The 24,529-nt window shown below is 46.1% G+C and overlaps 1 protein-coding gene across 4 annotated transcripts in view; it reads left to right on the top strand.

The window, feature by feature from the left end:
• Nucleotides 1-24,529, top strand: part of NSD1 (nuclear receptor binding SET domain protein 1) — a 58,405-nt gene that overhangs the window by 14,208 nt on the left and 19,668 nt on the right. For 2 of the 4 annotated variants that reach the window (XM_088522551.1, XM_088522550.1), the window contains 11 exons: nt 2,391-2,526; nt 5,577-5,749; nt 7,753-10,333; nt 13,914-14,035; nt 14,173-14,464; nt 16,149-16,258; nt 17,312-17,381; nt 18,177-18,295; nt 22,924-23,067; nt 23,536-23,659; nt 24,230-24,430. In XM_088522551.1, the coding sequence (XP_088378677.1) occupies nt 2,391-2,526; nt 5,577-5,749; nt 7,753-10,333; nt 13,914-14,035; nt 14,173-14,464; nt 16,149-16,258; nt 17,312-17,381; nt 18,177-18,295; nt 22,924-23,067; nt 23,536-23,659; nt 24,230-24,430 (4,072 nt within the window). Of the gene's footprint in view, nt 1-1,871; nt 2,527-5,546; nt 5,750-7,752; nt 10,334-13,913; nt 14,036-14,172; nt 14,465-16,148; nt 16,259-17,311; nt 17,382-18,176; nt 18,296-22,923; nt 23,068-23,535; nt 23,660-24,229; nt 24,431-24,529 lie in introns of those variants that run through there. The other 2 variants (XM_010219093.2, XM_088522552.1) reach the window with 2 other exon arrangements.

The following is a 24,529-nucleotide window of genomic DNA, read 5'->3' as shown; positions in this document are numbered from 1 at the left end:
CACCGTCCCCGCAGCCTCATACCTGCTTTGAGTTACCGAGGGCTTCTCCGCAGGGTCACAGCGTGGCACCTACCTCATCTGCAGTGACTGGTTAGTGGTGAGTTAGTTTTGTGGTGGTTTAAACACATAGAACTTCGTTATCATGTTCATATATAAGGGCTGCCTCTGAAGTTCAGTATCGTGGTGTTGTGCTTAAATGTGGGGCTTTCCCTAGCTCATGGAGAGGAGATCATCATCAACATTACTTGCAGGAATTTGAGGTCATCAGGATGTATTGATAATTTGATCTTGCCTTAATAAATCCTAATTGTGCTAAGCATGAAATGTGTTCTGGCCCAAGAAATTCATGCTTTGGGGCTGTAACATGGCATCACACCACAGAATTTAAAAGGAAGAGAGGAACCGTACCTGGAAGTGATGATAACCACTTCATACGCCCCTCTGCTCGTGTGTGAGTTTTATGTTACACATTTTAAAACTCCCTAGAAGCAATTTGTTTCCTGAAAACAGCAAGGCCTTTCCGGCAGCGTGGTGGGAAGCCGTGGGGAGTGAACAGTGCAGGAGAGCAGCCTGTGTCAGCGCGTGCTGTCGCCGTGCTCTGCGCTTGGGCACCGCGACGTGCGCTGACGTTTGGGTGATGTCCCCGGGGCAGCGCCTTGAGGGGCGTTTATTGTGCCTAACCGCAAGGTCGGCATCCACTTGTAGTGCTAAGGGAACGAGGCAGCGAAACTGGCAAAGAGTTATTGAAATAACTGCGGCCTGGGCTGTTGAAAAGCGTGCTGAATGCTTGGAAATGGAGCTGGCTATTTAAGCCTTGCCCGGATAATTTCTTGAAAGCCATGTTTTCCTTAGATGTCTGTGTGTGGTATCAGAGGGAGGCAGCAAAGAATTGGTTTAAATGCAGACTTGCCTTGGGGCAGGGGTTGCGGCTGTCACTCAGGTGAATGCTGAGGAACTCGGGCAAGTCTCCAGCGGGGTTTTACGGTTCGGTCCAGCGGGTCGCGCTCAGGTTGCAGCTCCCAAGGCGGTGCACGCGCGGGGGTGATGTGCGAGCAGCGCCAGGGAGGCCCTGTGATGCTCTGCCCGCTGCTCTGGGCGCTCAGCCCTGTTGCCTCTTTCCAGACTCTTGCTTGGGAACAGGTTATCACGTGGCTTTTTGTGCCTGAGCAAAAAGAATGTCAGCAATGTTAGTCTGTAACGTAATTACCTGCTTTTCTTTGTGTAACAGCGGAGTTTATCCTTTTCTATTATCTATAACCACGTGAAGAAAACTCATAAAACTCAACCTGAAGTGGAATGTATATTTTTATTAGGGAGATCTGTTGCATTTTAGCCATGAGGATGTTGAACCCTGGACTGTAAGAGGCTTTCCTCAGGGGGACTAGTAAGCAGAATAAAAACGTGATGGGAGCTGGTGTATATTTGGGCCATGACAGCTTTAATGGAGATGATAGTGCTGATGCTTCTGGGTAAGCAGAATACCTGCTACACTTCTTAGAGCTCTTAAACTGCTGCAGCCACCTGGAACAGGTCATGGGCACTGCTGGTAGAGGGGCAGGATGCTCCACATAACCCCCCGCCAGGCACAGGGACTCCTGCACCGTGTGGAAACCCCTTGTACTGAGTCTTGATTCAATTTGTCTCTACACGTTTAAGCTCATGAATCCTCATTTTGGCCAGGATCCCACTGTGTCCAGCCAAAGAAGTCCTCTTACTTGGCAGGCAAACTGGACAAAAAGGACTGCAGGGCCTTCTCCCCTATTTCCTCTGTGTAGTCCTGGGAGGAAAGCAGGGCAGTTCTGCTCATGAAGTCCACACTTTTTCTGACTGTGTCTGCCTTTAATTTTGAATATTTTATTATGATATTTTTTCCCTGAGCATTGCTGAGAAGCAGGGCACCTATTGGTTTGTAAACATAAACCTCTCTCCTTATTATATTGGTAGACGCTTTCTGTGCTGTTCTTATCACCTTCTTCCAGGGAGGATTCTTTTATTTTCTCTTACTGCTTTTTCTGCTTACTGCTTTTACTGCTTTGAAATGAATGAATTGGTGTTGGTGGAGTATTCAGTGCTAGCTGTGACCTGAAATATTTACCCGGTCAACTGTGTGAAGTTTGAGTGCAGTCATTTACCAGAGATCATATTCTTTGCTAAAGAATGAGAATAAAAAAAATATCAAGCCTTAGTTTATTGTTTTGCTCTTTCAGAAAGATGGGGAAAATTATCATGTTCTTTGAAGGTGTAAGGAGCAACTAAGTGAAAATCAGGGCTTGCCTTTTAATGTAACTGTCTCTGGTGGCCAGATGTAATCTGTACACAGGGGGGAGGCAAATCTCTTTAAAAGCATCTGGAGCTTTAGTGATTTCTTGTGTTCTGGTTTTTCCCCAAAGATCCGAGCCAAGAAGAAACCTACTCCAGTGAAGTATGAAGTTGGGGATCTTGTTTGGGCCAAGTTCAACAGACGCCCATGGTGGCCATGCACAGTTTGTCATGACCCAGTGCTGGACTGTCACTCAAAAATGAAAGGTACTGTATCTACTCAGACCACAGCACGGAGGAGCTGTGTGTGGCAAGGTGCTACTTTATATTTTTATTGATTAAAGAAACACTCCTGGCCCTTGATAGTCTAAAGAAATTAACTGTACTGTAGAAAGCTGGGAGATCTATGAAGCAGACCTGGATCTGGGATGTATCAGGAGGAGAAAGGGGCTGAAGCCAATGGTAGTGAGAACAACGTGGCGCAGAGAGCGGGACATGTTGGCTCTGCTTCCCAGGTATAAGAAGGATGAGCAGCTAGGCCGAGTGCAGGGCAATGCAGAGGGAAGAGCAGCCTGCTGAGAAGGCGTTTCAGGGAGGAGGCAGAGCCAAGGGGATGAAGCAGAGGTGGAGGCTGAGGAGAGCGGTGCGTAAAAAGGGCAGGCAGCAGAGCTGGGCAGCCTGCAGCGCCCGGGGATGTGGAGAGGCAGCCGGGCTGGGAGAACGGGCGGGAGGGAGGCTGTGGGGTGCGTGTGGGGCTGGGTGCCTGCAGGCATGACGTGAATGGGTGGGAAGAAGTGATTTTTTTTTTTTTTTTTGCCTTGTTTGGCACAGGGAATGCAGGGGGCTGTTTATGGGGAAATATCAGAAAAGCCAGGGGAGCCACATATGTGAAGGTGTAGGGCATAGTTTGTTAGAGAGACCAGGAGCAGCTGAGTGTAAGGGGAAGAGATGGAAGGAAATAGGGCAGAGCTGTGTGTGCCTGAACACAGGGAAAAGAAGGGAGAGGTGGGAGAGAAGAGGGTGCTGTAAGGCTGAGGCAGGGAAATGTTGATGAGTGATCAGGAGAGCAGAGGGGAGGTGACTGTTTGGAAGCTGTCTCTTATTTGAAGGCCCTCAGGTTGCTTTTAGGATCATACTAGTGGCCATACTAACTCCCCCTGTGCCGGGGGAAACTGGCACAAATGGAAAGTCTCGTTCTTATTTTTTGTCCTGGTTTCTCCTTTTGGTTCTTTGTTCTGTGGGTAACTGGAAACTCCTCACAATAGTAGCAGCAGTCGCTGACAGCTCTGTGAACCAGTGAGGTTGCTGCTCACTGGTGGATTTGTCTGCACTTCGTGACTCTTGCTGGACTATGAATCAAGCGCTGAGAGTGATCAGGTTTCAGTGACCACCAGCTCAGATCTTTGCTAGTCCTCTGGACACATGGATAGCTTGTCCTGCATCCCAAGTCTGGTTGCTGCAGTCTTACATGCTGTTCTTCACCTCCCTCTTCTTTGCCTTTGGGAGGCATTTGTCCTGATTCTAGATGATACTGAATGTGCAGTTTAAAATAGTCTCTCCTGAACTCACGAAGAGCATGTAACAAAGATGTTGCCTGAAGATATGCCAGGCATGTTTCCATCCCCTCTGTCCCCCTGCCAATGAAATTTTGTGTTGGATTTAGTGTTTGTAGCTGTCCAGTAATCCTGTCTCAACCTTTATACGATGATTTCTAGTGTGGGAATTCTGCAGGGAGGAAACATGCTCTTAGCAAATTCCAGCAGGGTCTGGACTTAAGCCATGTGATAGACTCTCCCATCATGCTCTATCTCTGTTCAACCCAATAGATATCTGGGGAAAACTCTGTTTTCCAGTTGTGGTTTTATTTAGTCTGGTTATCTTGCTTCCCTGAGCCAGAACTGAGCCAGACTGGTTGAATCTGGAGTCTGGTGATTTTGGGCAAAGGGCCCTGAGCTCTGTATGTACCGTAGGAAGCCGAGGCCTCCTCCCGTACTTGCCGCTCCTGTTGTCATGGGAACAGGCCATTCAAAACAAGGCAGGTTGCTTCAAACTCATCACTTGTGTAAAAAGCTCTTCGCTTCTTGCTCTGTGGCTTGGTGTTTTATTTAAAGCTCTTGATTAACATAACTTAAAAAGAGTTTTGGAACTGAGAAATTGAGACTCAATAGCTCGGCCCCTATATTGTGAATGGGATGGATGAAGTCTGTCATCTTTGTCCTTGACTTGACGTTGCTTCATCAGTGGTCTTGGCCAGAATCTAAATGTCTGCACTGCTCAACATCAGGGCAACTGGCACTGTGTTGGCTTTCTTAAGAGACATTGGAAGCCAAATGGGCTGTGAAACTTAAGCTACATGTTCAGAAGGAGAAGACGTTTCCAACAGAACGTTAAGCAGGCATTGCAGGGAAATACAGGGATAAGTTTATACCCGTATTCCAGCTTAGCTAGCTCTATTCTAATGCCTTTAACTTGTCCTCTTTCACCAACATAGCTAGTTACTGATTCAGTTCTTATTGTACCACATCATCCAGTGTTCTTCCACAGAAAAAAAAAATTAAATCTCCAATGGGGTTGTGCTAGTGATGTTGTGCTGGATTTTCTTCTCTTTCCTTGCACCTTGGTGACCATAGTACAGCTGTATTCATTATAACTGGCCCTTGCTATATTGCACATACTCCTTGTAGTGCGTGTATGTGTGCAGTACTTGGGCCCCAGAGAGGTGCTTGCTTAAATGCTGCTCTTAATGTTTTATGTCCAGAATGAGAATTTGTTTGACAGCAAAATGTGGAACAAGATGGGGTATGTTGTTGTGGGGGAGGTAAAACCTGTGTGAGTAAATCATATCCAGAAGGATGTTATTTCTGGGTGTTGCCAGTACACTCCTGCCTTTTCTCAATGGACAAGTGGACTGGACTGTTTAATCATTAATCAGGGAGGAGTAAAAGAGAAATATGCTGCCTAGTATGTTATCTCTCTTAAGGAAAAAGATATTTGGACAGTTTTGCCATTTTCTTGCAGACAAACTCGATCTTTGCTCTAGGAATACAGGTCATCTTAGATCTGTTGATCAGCAGTTTGTAAAGGGGAAAAAAAAAAAAAAAGAGATGCAGAGTTGCAACAAAAAAACATAAGTGGAGATTGAAGGGATCTCCTAAGTTCTAACTAGAAATCCCCAGAACTGGAGTTCATAGGGGGATGTTATTAAGCAAAGTTGTTAAGAATTGACTAACAAATTGGTACTGTTTTCTCTGTTTCTTTTCCTGTATCTTCATTCTGTTTTATGCAAGAGGTTAATCCTGCTAAATTTCTTGAAATAGTTTCCAATCGGAGACCATACCGAGAGTACTATGTGGATGCCTTAGGAGAGCCTTCAGAGAAAGCCTGGGTTGCAGGAAAAGCTATTGTCCTCTTTGAAGGCAGACATCAGTTTGAAGAGCTGCCTATCCTTCGGAGAAGAGGAAAGCAAAAAGAAAAAGGCTACAAACATAAGGTAAAAGATCTGTTTTCTCTAGTATGTTTTTGATTCTTTGAATCCGCACAGTAAAAATATTCCTTTGTGTCTGGAACTGCACTTTGACAGCTCTCTTTTGTGGCAGTGATTTTTAGCAACACAGCCAGCAAAGCGATTCTTTGCATCCTTCTAATAGGCCTAGTTTATAAAGCTGCCAGGAGTTTCCAGGCTCTCTTCTGTAGAGGTGTGGCCTGGTGCTTTTGTTGCCCTACAGAGCTCTGAGAGGTGGAGGAGTTCAGGTCTCTCTGTCAGCATGAGGTTTGTTCAGCTGCATAGCCCTCTCCTGATGCCAATTACAGGGTGCTTTTAAATAACTTCCTCTGCTCTCTGGCAGCCTCTTTTGGCTGGTCTGAAGTAGAGGTGGACTTGCACACTTACTAGATGCCTGAGTGAGATAAAACAGTGGGGATTTTAACCCCACTTCAGCAATTCTCTTTATAGAAACCCCTGAGTATTTTGATTTGACTTGGAAAATACATTGTCAGTGAGCCTGCAAGAATAAGTTCTGTGGCTCATTGCATCATTTGTATTTGCCTCTTTTCTAAACATAACAGCCCAAAGCAGTTGTGGCCAGTGTCATGTAATGTGACACAGAGGTCTGTTCTACATCTTTAGGAAGGAGGCTGGAGAAATTCTCTTTTTAGAATTGTTGAAGAAAAGTGCAGGACCTTCTGCATTACTGTAAGGGCTGCAATGCTCTGTCTTTTTTTTTTTTCTTTCTTTCTTTTCCTTTTTTAATAACACTGACTTATTAGGGGTTAATTAACCCCTGCTAATGAAAAACACTGGATTAAATAAAATGCTCTTGCAGATTTGAGCTCCCTGCATGCAGTGTTTTCTCCACATTTCCCTTTTCCAAGAGAATGCACAGCATCTTCTCTCAAGGCCCTTCCCCTTGTGTTCCCAGCTTCCTCACCACTACTTACATGCTCCCAAGTAACTTTTTTGGTTCTAGAACATAAAATGCTTCATGGGATAGAATCCCATTCTGTATGTAAAATGTTGTGCCATTGTGGTGCAGCAGAGGCAATTGAATGTTTGTTGCTTGCATAAATGTCCAGGTTTGCATCCCCAGAATTCAAGATCTGATGCAAGCTGGGAACGTTTAGCTGCTTTGCTACCAGGCTCCATACCTTTTTTGTTATTTGCTGAGATGAGATTTTTTTGTTGTTTTCTTTTGTTTTAAAATAAAAATTGTCAGAAGTTGGAGGAGTTCTTCCTGCCTTGGAATTGGTTTTGATTTTAGGAGCAATTGTGAAGCCTTTGATTTGCTACTGTGCAGCCAAGAATAACGTGCACAAATAAGAAACCTTTTTGTTTTGTTTTTGTTTTAGATGTCAACAGAAATTTCTCTGCAATATGCAGAGTGCCTTTTGTTTTATGCTAAAGGTACAGGGATAAAGCTGGGAGACTTCTAAGTGATAGAAATGTTGAATTTGGTTGGGTGTATTTTAGATGTGTGTGACTGGGTGCTCTGATGGAGAGGGCAGACTGAATTCAAGTGATGTGGGAAGAAGGAGAGAGCAAAGCAAACGTGTCTGTTCAGATATTTTGAGAAAATGATGCTGCAGTTGCCTTGAGAGGCCCTTTGGCTGCTGCCTTGCACGTCCGTGCCAGGGATCCACATGCATTCCCCTTACAGACTGTTGCTCTCAGGATGTGCTGGGGTGCCAGGACATTTGGTCCCTGTGAGGCCTGTGCTAGGGACCTTTTTACTGTTTGGGGAATGTACATGGATTTTTATTAGCTTTATTTGGAGTGCCAGGTATTTGGCCGGGAGAAGTATTTTCTATGTCCTCTGCACACTCTGCCTTGCCTCTGGGATTCCATGCAATTGTCCCATAGATAATAAATGCAGAACCATTGCTCTGTTCTGTGCTGTGTCCATTTCTCTCTCCCTTTTACCCTGTTGGTTACCCCCTCAATTTTTTTCTTTTTCTTTTTTTTTTTTTTTTCTTCTTTTTGTCTCCTCTAACTTTAAGGTTCCTCAAAGATTTATGGCTAAATGGGAAGTCAGTGTTGGACAGGCAGAAGACATTCTTCTCGGGGGGCCAGAGGATCAAAAGTGCAGCCAGAACTCCAGCGAGCTGGACAGCGAGAAGGAAGAGCCCTCGGAATACTATGCCAATGGCCCTGGAGCAGAGAGGGACAGGCAGCTGAATGGTTGTTTTAAATCCTTGGCGTTTGACTCCAGGCACCCAGTCAGTGAAAAAGGAAAGTTGCACATTAAACCACACATGAAAAAAAGCTCTGACAGTAGAAAAAGGACTAGAGTAAAAAAGAGTGGCACGAGAAGGGACACATCTAGGGGAGAAAACGTAGAAAAGACATCGGAGAGCTTGGTTAGAAACATGATTGCTGGGGACCTACCAGATAAGCATGCATCTCATGAACTTCGACGCATTGCAAACAGCCTCACAGCATCCAGTGGTCCCATGGAAAACCATTTGCTTTCGTCCTTTGGAGAAAGACGCTTTGAAAAGGCAACTTTGAAACCAGAGTATGAGACTCACAAAAGCGATACTCTGAAAAACACGCTCCAGGGGGATTTGTTTTCCAATGCATCTTTGGAAAGAGAGAAGAGCTCCCTGGGCATTTTGTGCAGTTCCAAATTACAAATACACTATTCTGCGTCTGATACTGGTATTGAGAAAAAGCAAACCGAATCGGATACATCCTCTTCCTTCTCTGATGATGGAAACAGCGATGTAGATACCATGGACCAAAGTTCAGAGAGAGCCTCTAGCACTCTTGAAGTTAGTGATTCTTCAGATAAAATGGAGAAGGATTTTCCTATGACGTCAAGTGGAAACATTAAGCTTTCCATGTATCTGTCTCAGAAGAGCAATAGAAGGGCCAAGAAGAAGTTGCACAGAGATCGCAAATCGCTGGGAGGTTCAGGAGCCAGCAGACTCGATGCTGAATTTGCAGATGGGGAGCTTGAAGGAGGCTCCTCTGATGCGGAGATGTCACTGATGGCTCTCGAGTGCTCTTCAGATGTGAGAAATGACAATCTTTCCCTAGCAAGCAAGCACACTACTCCCCAAAGTATTTCCAAGGACAGCTCCTGGGCTGCTGTTCCAAACCAAGCGATCTTAAAAACAAAAAGCATGAAACTGTCCCGGATCAGGAGTATAAAATGTAAACATAAAGAAAAAGCTGCTGGCTTGGAACCTTCTCCTGCAGAAGAGGAGCGGAGCATGAATTGCCGCTCTCCTGATACCAAAGGTTTCTCTGGCCTTCACAGAGATTCTCTTCCTAAAGGTGGAAAAGTTGATGGTCAGAAACTGTTAAACAACATGCATGAGAAAGCCAGGGATTCTGCTGAAATAGAGACAGCTGTGGTGAAACATGTCTTGTCAGAGCTGAAGGAACTGTCTTTTCGGTCCATAAATGACGATGCTGGTGACTCTGGCACTCCAAAGACCACAGTACCTTTACTTTTCTCCTCCACCTCTGGTCACAGTCGTTTGCCTATTGAGCCAGATTACAAATTCAGCACCTTGTTAATGATGTTGAAGGATATGCATGATAGTAAGACAAAAGAGCAGCAACTGATGGCTACTCAGAATATGGTCCCATATCGAAATACCAGTACTGCTGATGGCTCTGGAAGCAATTCTGCGAGTGGGCTGAAGTCCTTGGCTGTTGTAGGCCCCCCATATAAAATAGAAAAAAATGGGGATTGCATCCAGGAGACAGTAAATCCAAACTCCAGTATAAGCAACTCCTCATTTTCACGCAATCCTACAACCAAGTTAACAGGGATTGGTACTAGCAAAAGGGATCCCAAGAATACTGCTGTTTCTGGGACAAATGGCACAAATTGCGTATCCAAACGCAACTGTTCAAAATCTAAGCAGCCATCAAAACTTGGAGATAAAACAGTTTCAAACAGAAAGGACTTAAAACCAGGAGGGCCAAGTAAGTTGCTAAGTCGGTTATCCAGAGATTCAGGAGAACATGCATTCCGTGTTCATGGTTTGGTTACCAGTCCTCTAGGTAAAGAAGCAGAAGATACTGAGAGGAAAGAGTCTGTTGATTTAACACAACATTCAACTGATGAAGACTCTGCCTGTTTATCTGATGACAATTTAGATCATATTGGAAGGAGACCTGAACCTGGTAGAAATATTGAGAGCTGCATTTCTGCTGAAAATGGGCAGAGTCCAGACTTGGATTCAGAGGCAAATAGTGAGAGCTCTCTTGGTGATGAGTCTAATGATATGAATCATGTAGCACCCAAAAAGCGATGGCAGCGTTTTAACCAAAGCAGTGCTAGATCCAATAAGCACATCAGTAGATCTAGGGAACAAGGAAACTTGGAGAGTGCCTTTGGCCTGAATTCTCGTGGCTTTTTGCTGAAGGGAAATGAGTGCTTGGGACGTAGGCATTCCTCTCATTCGAAGGTGCTTGAGGGAGACCTAACAGATCAGGACTATGAGAATCATTTAGACTTAGTTGAGAAACGTTTGAATGTATGTGGTAAGCCAAACAACAGTGTGATGGACTCAGAAACAGAGCTTGGCAGCTTTGCTCCCCAGTCTGAATTCTCTGCACAAGGTAAGGGAGCTGGACTTGCACCAGAGTGTGTATATTTGTATACATTTTTAAGTCTTTTATTAAAAAAAATGGAATTTGGGGCTATGTAACAAAATGGAAGATGCACATATCTCATCTGAAGAAAGTGTGTATGTTGTTTTTGGGGTTCTCCATACGGGCAGAGAACAAAGGAGGTGGATTGATTATGGGGATTTATTTATCTCCACAATGCAAGGTGTAAATTATTCATCGTAATGAATTTGGGCTTTTTTTTTTTTTCTTAATTGTACCCTCTTGCCATGGTTCCTAGCCATCTGCTTGCTCTTAGCTAGATAGATCAACTCTAGAAAGTTGTGGGAAAGTGACCCTCAAAGGTTCAGTGGCTCTATTTTCCCCCACTCTCCACCAATACTGTTTGACTTAGAATCCATGTTTGGTTTGTTCTGTAGGATTTCATCAAGACTTCTGTTGGCTTCTTGTTTGTTTTAGAGTGGAAGTTTATTAGCTGCTGATAACCCCACAGATTTCCGAATTTACAGCTCCTATGGGGCTGCCTGAGGGATAAGGAGAGAAGAGAGGAGAGGGAAAGTGGCCGAGGAGCGTGGGGCTGAGATGGGCCTGGAGGAAGGTAGGCAGAAGAAAGGCAGCCTCCTCCAGAAGAAGGTTACCTGGAAAGAAGGAAGGTCTGAGGGCTGCGAGGTCAGATAGCCCTGCCTCTACCCTGAAGGCCATGGAAAAATCAAAATGAAACCTTGGCGATGATTTCACCAAACTAAACAGCTTTAATCTGTTCACAAGGGCTGCTGTACATTCGTATAAGCAGCAGGATTTGTGAACCTCTGTTGCTTCTGCTCCGTGCTGCTGCGTGCACACTGACGTGTGTGTGCTTGGTCCATGGTGAGGGCTGCTGGAGGTTGCCTGTGCACCTCTGTTTCAGTGCAGAGAAGACAGAGCACCTGGCTCCGTGGTCATAGGAACTGGGAAAGGCAAGTCACGACAAGCATAAAAATGAGCCCATAGGGTGCAATGCACTGGGTGGAAGTTCTGTTTGGAAACCATGAAGAGCTTAATCATTCATTAGCTCCTCTGGCTGTGGCTCTGTGTGGTTTTTTGAGGATTTAAGTACACGCATCTTCACAAAGCAAGTAGAAAATGTATTCTTTGTCCTGGGTTTGTGCGTGTAGATGGGCTCTACCGCAGAGGGGTGTCGCAGCCTGACCAAGGAGTTGAATTCCAGCCTTAATCTGGATGCAGCTGGATTCTCATGGCTGCATGATGTGTTTTTTTGTTTGTTTGTTTTTTTTTCTTTGTGATTGAGGAATCCCTCTCTGTTGCTGTGTGGGATAGAGTTGCAAGTCTAGAGAGAGAACTAGAGGCCGATAGTTAATAAGGACTAACACTGCTGAGAGAAAAGGAGAAGAAAAACAGCAGAGCGAAGCAGATGGCTCCCAGGGTGAGGTGGCATGTGGAGAGCAGAGCTGTCCAGGTGCTGCGACGCAGGGACCCTTCAAGGGCCTGGGTTTGCTTAGACACAGGACAGACCAGCAGCCGTGGTGTAACCCAACTCCCCTGCCCTAAGAAGCAGCTGGGCTTTGAAGCACATCTGATGCCTGTATTTACACAAGTGCAGTAACAAGGCATGAGAGTCTCTGAGCAAGGAGCTGTTTGGAGCCCGCCAAGGCCAGGGGCACAGTGCTGGTACCAAGTAAACTGCTAATGCTGGGACAAGTCCCCTCAAAGAAACTAGTTTTCCTTCTCTTATATCTGACAAGGCCAATTCTATAGAGAGCAGAGAGTATGATGTTGGAAACTTGACTAACTGCAGCTGAAGAGAATGCATTTACTAGTGCTTTGAGAAGACATGATTAATCATTGTCTGCAACAGGCAGAATATCAGCAAAAGGGAGCATTAAAGATTGCATTTAGAGCTGTCGTTTCCACTAAGCACAAACTGTAATTCCTCATCTTAATTGAATGGCAACATTTGGCTTTTTTTTTTTTTTTTTTTTTTTTTTTTTTTACTACAAACATTTGTATGTTTTAGATCAAATAAGGCAGAAATGAGGATTGGAATTTGCTGACTTAGAGCATTTTTAGAATAATAGTTTCATAAGGTATGTGATTTTTACCATTACCACTCAGACTGCATTTGAGATTCTTGTACAGGATTCGCTTTGGAAACAAATGCAGTTAAGCCATCCTTTCTGGCACAGCGCTGCGTGCTCTGCTGCGTGGTTTTGAGGCTCTGAGAAGTTGCCTAGTGAACATACTCATCCTATAAACTGGTTATATACTGCAATATATATTTCACCCAGACACCTGCACAGAGCTTTCATAGTGGCTGAGAATAGCTGTGTTTGAAGAAGTTGTTCCATTCTTCTCTTTTGGCCGAGTTAGATATTTTAATGCTTGTTTAACCACAAAGCCACAATAAAGTGTAGCAATGTTGTCCAACATCCCTGTTCTTAAGTATTGCCCTGGAATCCTTTGTTATAAAATGTTTCCGCTTAAAGAAGAAAATAAAATAAAAGCCACCTCCTACACATGAAAAGAAGTAAAAAAGAGAATGTATTTGCTGCTTGTTCCAACATTGCAGGGCCTGCAAAAGTTCAGTGACCAGGAGTGATCTTTTCAGAATATTGCTTAATAATTCTGAAAACGAAATAGGTGAAAAGGAGTCATTTGATCAGAGACACCCCAGGAAATTACAAAAATGAATAAACTTGCATCGTGTTGCTTCTGAAACTTGCTCAGGAGAGCTGGCATAGTGTCAGGACTTTTTTTTTATATTTTTAAAGAAGGTCAACATATGTTGAGGTGTTTTGAGGTAGTATAGCGTGGGTGGTTGTGTTGGGGAAATACCCGTTACTGGATTTTTCCCTCATGAAGGTGCAGTGCCGTTCAAGCTCACGGAAGGCAGATGACCTTGAAGAGCTTCCAGTCTGCTGCAGGCTGGTCTGTTCACTCCCTGGTCATCTTGATTTCATGGTAGGGTTTGCTAGGAAGCCAAGGGAAGAATAAACGGGCTTGCAGCAGCAAGTGGGAGTTGCAGGCACCTCTAGGATTGTAGTGCAGAAGAGGATGTGATGCTAGAGAGCAAACAGGAGGAGCTAGGCTTATGTGTTATGAGAAACTGAACTGTCCCCGGGAAAGCAATGACTTTTCTTTGTCCACACGCTAAAACCACAGGAGTTTGGGTTAACAGGGAAAGCAGTGGGAAGAGTCTGAGTTGGTAAACAGACTTAGGTTTGGATAAGCATACTGCAAGTAGGCTCAATATAATTTTTCTGCAGATACGGGTGAAATTCCTTAGAGCATCTCAGTGAGTCGGATAGCTCCTACTTTTTGAAATCTCACCTGCTGAATTCCTGCTTGAAGCCTCTTAGGTCCTTAAAAATCCCACCTACTATGTCAGGATTATGGAGAATATGATGCTGAAAGATTATAATGCTGTATCAAAGGGAATGAAGTCACAGGGCTCTTTCCACATGGAGCCTCTGGAAGAGAAGGCAAAGCAGCTATTATCAACAGATCATAAGGAGCATTTTGTTTTGTGATCTTCTTAGAAACATAGTCTTGAAGCTGCTTTCCTTTTTCTTAGTACATTCAGAGAGGAAACGCCTTAGAAAGCCAAGTAAACGGCTTCTGGAATATGCAGAAGAATATGATCACATATTTGCACCCAAGAAAAAATCAAAGAAGAGCCAGGAGCAATTGCAGAAGGTAGGTTAAGGCAATTAAGGTCTTTATGGCTGTTAATCTAGGGCTCTGGTTTGTGTCCTCCTTGCTTGCCGAGTTTTCTTGGGATGTGCAGTGCTGTGCAGGATAAATGCTTTCATCTCCGTGTTTTATTACGCTAGGTGAACTCTGTGGTGAAGTCTGAATTTGAAGCAGGGCTTCCTGCACAACTGAGTCCTGCAAGAGATGCCCAACGAGGGCAGAGTCCTTTGGTTTCAACTCCATCTTCAACCAAAGAGTCCCCTCCAGTCCTTGAAGCAGAGTGCTCCCTGTCAGAACTAGGATCCCATTCCACTGATCCTGCTGACCAACTTTTAGAAGGACATTCAGACTTTCCAGAGCTGGTGCTGTCTTCCTCAGATGTTTCTGAAGTTTCTGCTTCTCCAGAAGCAGAGGAGAGATTCCTGAAAACAGGTGAGTTGGGTGTTGTGTGATTCTGCTCCCGTAAGTCACGACGTCACAAGTTTGGTAGAAAATGTTGCTTCAGTTAGAGTAGGAAAAGGTTGGTAACTATTGAGCTGTTAACTTGCTTTGTTGCTTTCAGTGCTTTTACTGGTCACTGGTGCTTGAAAGGGAGAGGACAGGTGAAAAGGGAAGTGGGTAGCCCAGTGAGCTGATTCTTCACATCTCTGGCTTTAGCATTCTCCAGTGTATGATGCCTTCCACTTGAAAATATCGTACGCTACAAGTCACAGAGTGCCCATTTATCCAAATTAAAATAGCCATGAGTCCTTTTCTGAATCCTTGTCATCTTTGCTTGTTTTATGCTTGCAAGCAGTGGCATTGTTTTTAGCTTGAAAGAGTCTTGTTAAAACACTTTCAATGAGCATTGACATGTTGCAGTTAATGCACAGTGCGACTTGTCACATAGGAATGGGCTGACATTTTGGTCTCATGGTGAGCTCAAGAAGCTGTAGTACAGAATTCCCCTTGGACCATATTGTATTATTTTATCTATTTTTTTCAGCAAGGCACTGCATATGGAGAGAGATGCAAAAGGCTTTTCCCTTTTCAAGAGGGTCCCTATCAGAGTGCAGCTAACAGGATGTTCTCTGGTAGTGTCTGTGTCCAAAAATGTGTGCAGGGTTAAGGCCTTGGTGTTCTGGCTACATTAAGTTGGAGGCAACGCTCTATCTGTTTTACAGGCCTGCTGTAAAATTAAAGCAAGTGGGAAATTGAGCTGGCAGAAAGGTACAGACATGGAAAATCAGCCTGTTCTTTTTGTGGGGATTTGTGAGCATCAGAAGAAAATGTAAAGTGGAGAGCATTGAAGGAGGAAAAAAATGGGGACGTGAAGCCAAGGTTTGGGATACAGTGGAGCAGTTCCGAGTGCGGTAGCAGGAGCAGGGAGCCCACAAGCAGAGGGCACAGAGCCCTTCTCGCTTCTAAGAAAACTCTCCTGCTAAGGGAAGCAGAGAGCCCAGGCTGGGGAAGGAGGCTTCCCGTGGGAGTGATGCCGGGAGGTCCCTTCACGGGTAGGACCTAGCCAAGGTGAAAAAGGAAGCAGGGAATGGTCTAGGAGTAGGCACTTTCTTTGGTTTGACTTGCACTTCCTGCGCATTACGCTCTTAGACAGGATCCGGAAGCTGATGCAGGTTGAAACTTCTTTTTTTTTTTTTTTTTTCTTCCCTCTCCCCAGTTAGTTTTTAGCCAGGATCAGGGCCGTTAACTTGTTCACCATCCGTAGCATGAACACTGGTGTGAGTGGTAGGGGAGTGAGAGCAGGGCCACACCTGTGGTAGGACTTTTTTACACCAGATCAAAGCGATTCTGAAAATTTTAATCTAAATTGCACTGCCCAAATGTGTTATCTCATGGCATTAACTTCATAGTCTGCCTTCTATTGATAGATTTTTTTTTTTTTCTTTTTGTATAAATATTTAATGCTGAATATGCCTGAAGGTCACAGCAGGTAGAGGTCCTTTTTCGTGAGAGTTGCACAGATGTAGATAATTGGCATCTCTACCTGAAGAGCTCATAGTCTATAGCTTATAGGTGAAGCAGATTGAGAGTTTTGAACTGTTCATTGGTATTTGTTCAGTGGTGTTAGTCTGATGGAAGAAATTTCTCGTTAGTCTAACAAAGAGTTTTATTGCAGGAAACTTCGAAAGAAAACGTCAGAGGAAGCCCACGAAGAAGCTTTTGGAATCAAATGATCTGGCCACTGCCTTTATGCCAAAGAAGGAGGAGTGGACTCCCCCGAAGAAGGTACTTCCCTTCCAGTGTTGTGAGCACTAGATAGAAACGGAGCCCCGATATCACCCTCTCACATGCTCTCCACTGAGGCAAGGCCCGTGGCTTTCTGTGGCTGTGCTCCAGGAGGGAAGGTCCACCCTTCCCCAAGGTGCTGGCTGTTGTGCTATGATGAAGAAATCTCTTGGATACAGAGGTGTTCCCCACCCCTCCCCACTTACGTGAATTGGGAAGTTCTGGCTGTCAAACCTCCTCTCTTTATTGATTTGTGTGGGAAAAGGATCTGCCTGAGTGCTGGCTGGGGAGGTGTGAGCAGAAATGTTCTGGGCAGGAGGTTTCTGTCACAGGGAATCTCTATTATGCTGCACTGTAGCTTGACCTTGAACCGAAGGCTTTGTCCTTTTTTGTCAGATTTCCTCTGAATAATGTTTCTTTCATTACCCTCCCCAGGGGGCTGGTGAATGGTATGCAAGTGTAGAGCTTGTAGCAGGGTGGAGGCTCGAGTTATATCACACATGCAATATGCAATGTTTGAGTCAGATTTTTTTAAATAAAAAAACTGCTTTGAAAAAACAATTAAAATGACTTAAAGTGTGGCATCCAGACAAGGCTCATCAGTGTCCCTCAGATATATTAAGAGTGGTCTTGCTCTCCTTTTCTCTCCCTGTTTGGCACAATTAGGGTTGCAGTAGTGCAGAGGCCAGTGTGTTTCCATCATGGGCTCCGCACAGATGTAAAAGCAAGAGGTAGTCTTTAGTCCCCAGTAACTTTCAGGGTATTCATAGCCTTTCCAGAAGAGCCCAGGAAGTAGTAGGTGATGCTGGCCACCATGAGACACAGCTGTCTCAGCGTTCCTCCCTTCTCAGAAACTGTTGGCTTTTCCGTGTGGAATGTATCAAACACAGAAACCAAATGTTTTTTTGTGCGGTCTCTAGTCATTGATGAATTTATGATTGAAATGTTACTTGTTGTAGTTGTTTGTGAAGGTGCTGAATGGTTGAGGGAAGTGCATCTCTGATCTGCCTCTGGTTGCAGCTGGTGAGTTGTGGCTATGTTGTGTTTCTGCAGGGCAATCGCCCCTCCGAGAGTGACAGCTCTGAGCTCTACTCTCCAACCCACTTCTCGGACCTGGGAGAAGGTAAGTGGAGACGGGACCATGTGGGCAAACTGTTGACACGAGGTTACAGCCTGTGGATGTAGCATGTATATAAAGTGTGTACTGGACCCTCGGAGGGCACTTGCTTCTGCAGTGGCAGAAGATACAGCTACTGAGGTCATTTAGCAGAAGTTGTATATGCCTCCCCTATGGAAAGTAAAAACGTGGGATTCAAAATAGCCCACAAAGATGTTCACTGTTTATTCTTAATCTGGTGCTGGAAGGAAACCCATCACCATGGGTCCTGTACCAATGCAGTGTCTTTGCCTGATGTTGAGACCAGGCTCAACAGTGGCTGCTCTACCCCATGAAGAATTGTGCAGTTATATCTTCTTATCTTTGGTGTGTGATGGTTTGGGAGTTATTTATTTATATTTTTTTCCTGCATTAGCATCACACTGGTGTCTATATCAATACAAAGAGAGCTTTTGTGCAGTGTTTTGGGAGAGGGCATCAAGTTAGCATTTGATTAGTAATTTAAATTTCGCGTTGGTACCTTCTTTTTAGCTCTGGAACAATCTCAGAAAATTCAGAGTGATGTTTTTTGGCAGCTCAGCAGAAGAAGCTCAGACCAGTACGAATCAGTGTTGTCCAGGTCTTCTGATGGCTGCAGGGCAGAGGGCAGAGTGCCTGGAGGCTGCTGTTGCCCCAGGGTTTCCAACTCCAAGGCAGAGAGCTTGTTTGAAGCTATCGGCAGGAGTGTGGAATTTGCTCGTGCTGCTGTAGCAGGAGAGTTATTCTGCGTTTTTCTTGAGTGGTATTTCTGTCCCATCCCAGCTCCTGAAAAGCTCTTGGAGAAGCAGCGGAAGCGGAAGAGACAGCGCCATTCCTCCGTTGCGATGCACTCCAAGAAGGAGAGGAATGAGGAAGGGCTAGGGGAGGCCCCACACTCTGAGGTACTGTTGGGTTTTGCTACACGCTGTGATCTCTGTAACCTGTCTACTACTTCTCAGGGCACTGTGCAGAACAAGGCCAGGGAGTTTTTGGCTGGCTGAACATGAGGAGGGTGTTTCAGCTGGGACTTTGTCCTGCTGAGGTAGTGGCATGAGCCTGGGGTTGAAGCTGAAGGTACCACCCTGATTTAGTAGCTATTTGATGGTGACTGCTTAACTCAGGCTCAGATTTTAAGCTGCTACTCAGCTAATTCTCCAGGAGAAAGGCTGTTCTGATCTGACAAACCCAGGTTTTGCCTGGCATTTTGCTTTGCACCTCAGAAGGTCTTGTTGTAAAAGGTCTTGTCTGCTGGTGGGGGGAGTCTTGCCATGTTGCATACCAACATGAGGTGCATGCCCCTGGCGTGCTAGGGTGAGCTGGAGATCCACGTCAGAGGGTGGGGGGCAGATGTGATTGCTTGCAGAAGACCCTCGTTACACTCTGCCATCCACCAGAAAGGGATAATTGGGGCAACTGCCTTCTACTGCATCCCAGCAGAGCATACAAATATCTCTGACAAGCGCATTTTGCCTTTTAGGAATGAGCCAGGTATCACCAAGTGTAGGGGAAGCAAGACTTTTCCTGGGAGAGGCAGGACACCCCTGGGCCTCCCACCATCGCCTCTTCCAGTGGCCCAGGTTGAGCAGCAGGCTGTTCTGTCAGGATAGTCAGTATGTATTTCAGGAGCCGATTATAGATATATACTGTTGTATTTGTTACTGTTATACAGCTTCCAGCAGAGCACAAGCAGCACAGCACTTGTCTGAGCAGTGCCAGCCACCTTGGGTTTTGCTGCTTCTGCTTTTTGAGAAGGGCATTTCTGATGGGGGTGATAATTCTGAGTTCGGGGCAACGATCCTGGGTTGGGCAGTCCTCCCTGTGCTGCTGTTAGCACACAGGTCATTCTGTTGTTCCTGAACTGTGCTTCCATGACCTGGAATCTTGTTTCAAGAAACCTGTACCGATATCTTTGCCGATGCTGGGGGGTAGTTAACACAGTCTGCTGTCAGACACCCACCAAGATGCTGGCTTAGTTCACAGTGAGCAAATTATCCACATACCTTCTATAGGGAAGAAATGAGGGAGCAGTTCAGAGCTCCAGGGTAGCAAGGCCAAAGATCCGAGCTTCTCATTGCTCACTGCAGAGGAAGCCCAGAGAATCTGCCTGCCTCCAGCCTTAGGCATCTGTGTCGAGTACCTGAAGCTGGGTGATGTCGGTGCTTGGCACTTTTTACCAGCATCCATTTTCCTGTTGATTGTGGGTCTCATGAGCCGTTTGGCTCGGATGGGTACTGGTGAGTATTGGGGCACTGTGGAGATGCAATTACATTTTCCCTTGGAATTCAGACCATGCTGGTCCCTAAGTGACTGTCCACACAGCAGTCCAGGAGGCCTCCTTTCTGCTGAATGGTGCTGGAAGAAATAGATGGTCTGATGATACAGCATCCTTATATACAGAAGCCTTGGATCCAGCTGCTTTCAGAGGAAAAGAGGGCAGAGGAAAGCTTGTCCACCTGGGCTGAAATAGGCTGCTTTCTCTGTCCTTGCCTGTCGATGGAGCCAGGAGTACAAGTTCACAACATCAGGGAAGCAAGAGACTGAGAGAAGGGGATGGAAAATGCTGTTGAAATGGTTGTCAAGGTTGTGAGCCGAGGTCAGGCTGTGCCAATGAACAGGCCAGGCTCTGGAGGATGTTGCCAGATGCAGCAGCAGAAATAGCTCTGGAAGAAGACCCAAGATGAGACCTGCCCTCTGTAGGAGGTATGTAGCTTTGCAGTACTCACGCACTGGGTAGGGGAGAAGAGGGGGAATAGTGTGACAGGTTCTTTTGAGTCATGGCAATCCCCTTCTCCTTGTTCCCAAAGCACAACTGCCTGGCCTTGCCTATCTTTCTTGGCTCTGGCATTCCCTACCCTATGTGGATGTAGGAAGCCTTAATTCAAATAAGGCTTAGGTTTCTGTTTGCAAATTGGCCAGATATTATAGACCTAAAAAGGATGGATTTAGGTCGAAAAGATCTGGGCTAAAGCATGCTGTGCCACACGGCGCAATTTTGCTACCAGCTACTTGCTGAAGATGGGCTTGCTGGTTAAGGTTATGTAACTCCAGGTGTGTTTTATTCTGCCAGTCCATCAGCATGACAGGCATCAGGGTTCGAAACAAGTAGTCCCAGAAGCTGTGAGCCAGAAGCTTAGAAAGATGAACCTCTTCAAAATCCCTCATATAGCAAGCCTGAATCTCTCCTGAATCTCCAGTGTCCTTAATCCATTAAGGAGGTGTCCACTAAGGCACCCTGTGTCCTTGAGGTGGGTCCTCAGTGACCGTGAGGGGAGCGAAGCCCGGGGCCCCGGAGGGAGCAGAGCAGGAGCTGACGCTGTTTGCCGGGGCCGGTAGCTGATTAACTCTGCTCTTGTTCTTTGTTACAGTGACCCCTGCAACCTTGAGGTCACTGCTGAGCTGAGCAGAAGAGGGAGCACGAATGTAGGAGTAGGAGGACCTGAGCTGTTCCCAGTCCCTGGAGCACTGGTCTCCAGTGATTCTCCCGGAGCTGCAGGCTGATGTGGAAGAGAGGGCTGTCAATGCAGACTCGGGGCAGAAGTAACCGCTTGAATTTTAGGGCACCTCATCCAGCGTTCAGCCAAAGGGCTGTCTTGTGGCAGACTGTGGCCTTGCTAGCTGAAGGAAGGCCGCAGGAGCAGAGGTGTCGTAGGCAGCACTCGAAGATGCTGCTGGGTATAGAGGCAAAGACATCAGTAGTGTTGTTAGCTGTTCTTTATTGCAGTGCAGTAGAGACCCTTCGTGTCCCTGCAGCAGGGCTGTGTGTTAGGGTGGCACAGCTTCAGTGCCCTTTTTCAGCATTCCCCCATTGCTGAAACTGCTGCTGGCCTTCCAGTGTGTCTGTAATAGTCTGCGAGGTTGTAACTGTATGGTATAATGGATTGGCAGTAGTTTGTAGCTGGGAATTTGCTTTTTTAATGCTCAATAAAGGAAGTTTATACCATTCATCTTTGCATTGTGTGTTTTAATATACCATCAGTGCATCTGTGCTTCAGTGCTCCACGGAACTCGCACGGCTTTAAAATATCCCCAAATGAAAGCATGCTATTGCATCCAAAGAATGAAAAACCAGCAAAAGAAGCAGCTTTATCTGACTAGGATACCAACTCCCAAGTTCTTTCCGCTTAAGGGCCTAAAACTTCCCCCAAATTTGTTTTGCCAGGCTAATCGTGTGTCCAGAGTGTATCTAGTTCAGCTGGCAAGCTGTATTCACATTCATCCTAGTGTTAGTGGTACAACATTTCTGATGGGTATTCTCCCACACAGAAACTGGTGTCAAGCTCTCTCTCGTGATTGCTATTTGGATACCCAGTGCTGGGCATCTTCAAGCGTGTTGAGAGAGATTGCTACTCTAGACAGGAGTTTGAATTCCTGATAAGGTCTTTAAGGAGAACAGTGTGTGTCTGCATATACACTGGGAAAGGCTTTGTGAGCCCAGGGGGACATGGTGGATAGTCACTGAGACCTCCTGGATACAGCGCAGGGCTGTGGTCTGGGTTATCAAAAACAAAAATGTTCTTGCTCAAAGCACTTAGCCAGTTCCTAAGCACTATGTTGGTGCAGTGATGAAAGTCCTGCAAGGCTTCCCCTCCATGGAGTTTTGGCTGGGGTTCATAAAAGACTGCAGAAGTATTGCCTAGATTGTATCTAAAAGCATGGAAGTTTCCTATCTGAAATCGTCTGTTTTGGTGAAAGTGAAGGATGTTCTGCCATGTGCCAGTGTCTCTAGTACAGCTGCTGCTTTTCTTCCCTTAAACAGTCTCTGGGCAGGTTCACATGCATGTGAGAGGGTGTCCTTCCACCTTGGGAAATGCTGTAGCCTTTGCAGGATCTGTCAACTTGGCCCACGTGGGTGCAATTGAGTCTCCATTTTGCAAAGTCCCTCTCTTTTCCTGCAGGATGCTGGAGCTGTTAGGTGTTGCAGTCAGTGCTCTCACTGTCACCCGGGTGTCAAGTAGTTACTACAGACTTGCCACCTCAGGCAGGAGGGCTGGTGTTAATGCCTTGTTCACATTAGGGCAGGCCTGCTAATTCATAGCACCTGTGGAGGCGTACAAGGATAGCACAAGCTGAGAAGTGTCTGAAGAAAATTAATTCATTTGCTGGGTAAAACCTGCAGTAAAGATTGTTTGAAGGTTCTCGTTTGCATTTGCAGCACAAGCAGGCATCATGATGTAGGGTGTTGGGTGGAGGACGTGATTTTTCAGCCTCTTCCAGCCTGCCTAGTTTGTTTCTATGCAGGGTAACCTTTGTTCCACAACCATGACTCTTCCATTTTCAGAGAGGGGATAAACATGGCAGAATAGTTGTATTGAATGTATGTGTATTTTGAATGATTTAACAAGCTAAGAGCTCTTTTCTTCCCTTCCTTAAAAATTTTGGTGGAACTGTATAGGGGTGTCTCTCCAGGGTGGGTAGCCACCTGCAGTGCAGTTTGCAGGCTGACTGCCAAACCTGTATGTATTTGATAGCTCAATTTGCAAGTGAGGACAGGAAATACTTACAGCCTAAATTCTGGATTTTTTTCTTAAAGGGGGAGACATCAGTTCATGGGACTGCTGCAAGCCCCAAAGAGGGCAATGAAGAAGGGTCTGAGAATGACCATGGAGTGCCTTCATCCAAAAGGATGCAGGGGGAGCGCGGAGGAGGAGCAGCTCTCAAGGAAAACGTGTGTCAGGTAGTGTCCTTGAAGGGATGTCCCAAACTTTACCACCCTCAAATTTTCTCATGTAAACTCTGGCATGTACCATTCCCCCTGCTAACCAGATAGCCATAAGGCACTTCTTAAAGAATTAACCCCATTTTGGTGTTCTGTATGAGGACTGTGCACTTCTGGAAGCTTTGACTGTCCTTGAGCTGGTAGCACCCCTCATTCTGAACTGAGCCTTCCCTGTGTGAGCGTGTCTCATTCTGCTAAAAGTTAAGCATATGAGAGAGGAAAACATGACCAATGTATAACCTACTTCAGCTGATGTACAGTAGCAGGTGGCAGCAGAAACCGCCCCAAATTCCTGGAGCAAGGAGAGCTCAGACACTTCCTGCAGCATCTCTGCTCCAGCCCTGACTGGTGCCGGGCTGCGCTGCTGCCCATGCTGCGCTGGGGAAGGGGCTGCTCGGAGCTCATGTTCTGCTTCCTTCCCTGCAGATCTGCGAGAAGCCGGGGGAGTTGCTGCTGTGTGAGGCGCAGTGCTGTGGTGCTTTCCACCTGCAGTGCCTTGGGCTCTCCGAGATGCCAAAGGGCAAATTCATCTGCAATGAGTGTTCCACAGGTACGGCAGCCTTCGCGGGGGCAGGACAGGGTGCTTCGTGCGTGCTTGCCTGGCGCTCTCTTCACTGCAGGATTTATGCCTGCAGTAAGGCCATTAGCTGCCTCTCAGTTCTCTGCTTATTGACTTAATGTTTGATGATCGTATTTCAATTAACTGGTCTCATTCCTGAGCAAATATTCTTCAGGCAGGTGGGTTAGGAAGAAGGAAATGTTCAGAGTCTTGTGGGAAAAAGAAGGGGAAATTTTGTATCTGATATTAGAGAAAAAAGAGCAGTAGGGAAGGATGAGTCCAGGGCAAGCTGGAAAGTGGGAAGTATATAAGTGGAGCAGTTGATTTTATTTTCCTCTTCCCTCAGCTCCAGCCAGCGCTCACAATTTTAATGATCTTTGTTTCCATTTGGAGCTGTATTGCAGCTGCAGGCGAAACCAGCCTGCTGCAGCGTGCTGTGCTTTGGGATCCATGCAGCGCGCTGGGAAGCTGCGCGGTGCTAACACGCAGCTCCGCGGCGATGGCCGGCGTCCCTTTAGCCCTGCTGTGCGGCTGGTGTGACGTCTGCTGCTCTTTCTGCAGGGGTCCACACCTGCTTTGTGTGCAAGAGCAGCGGGGAGGACGTGAAGCGGTGCCTGCTGCCCCTCTGCGGGAAGTACTACCACGAGCAGTGCATACAGAAGTACCCGCCCACGGTCCTGCAGAACAAGGGCTTCCGATGCTCCCTGCACATATGTATGACTTGCCATGCTGCTAACCCTGCAAACATCTCTGCATCTAAAGGTACTTTGGTTCTCCAGAGCGGGCCTGGGAGGCGAGCAGAACGCCTGCCCTTTATGTTTCCTGGCCACTGTGCTCTTACCTGGTCCACTAGTTGTTTGT

The sequence above is a fragment of the Tinamus guttatus genome, unplaced genomic scaffold (genome assembly GCF_059628265.1).
Source record: "Tinamus guttatus ecotype Peru unplaced genomic scaffold, ASM5962826v1 Tinamus_guttatus_pri_ptg000155l, whole genome shotgun sequence".
Lineage (NCBI taxonomy): Eukaryota > Metazoa > Chordata > Aves > Tinamiformes > Tinamidae > Tinamus > Tinamus guttatus.
The sequence above is the reverse complement of the archived record's forward strand: the minus strand, read 5'-3'. Positions and strand labels throughout refer to the sequence as shown.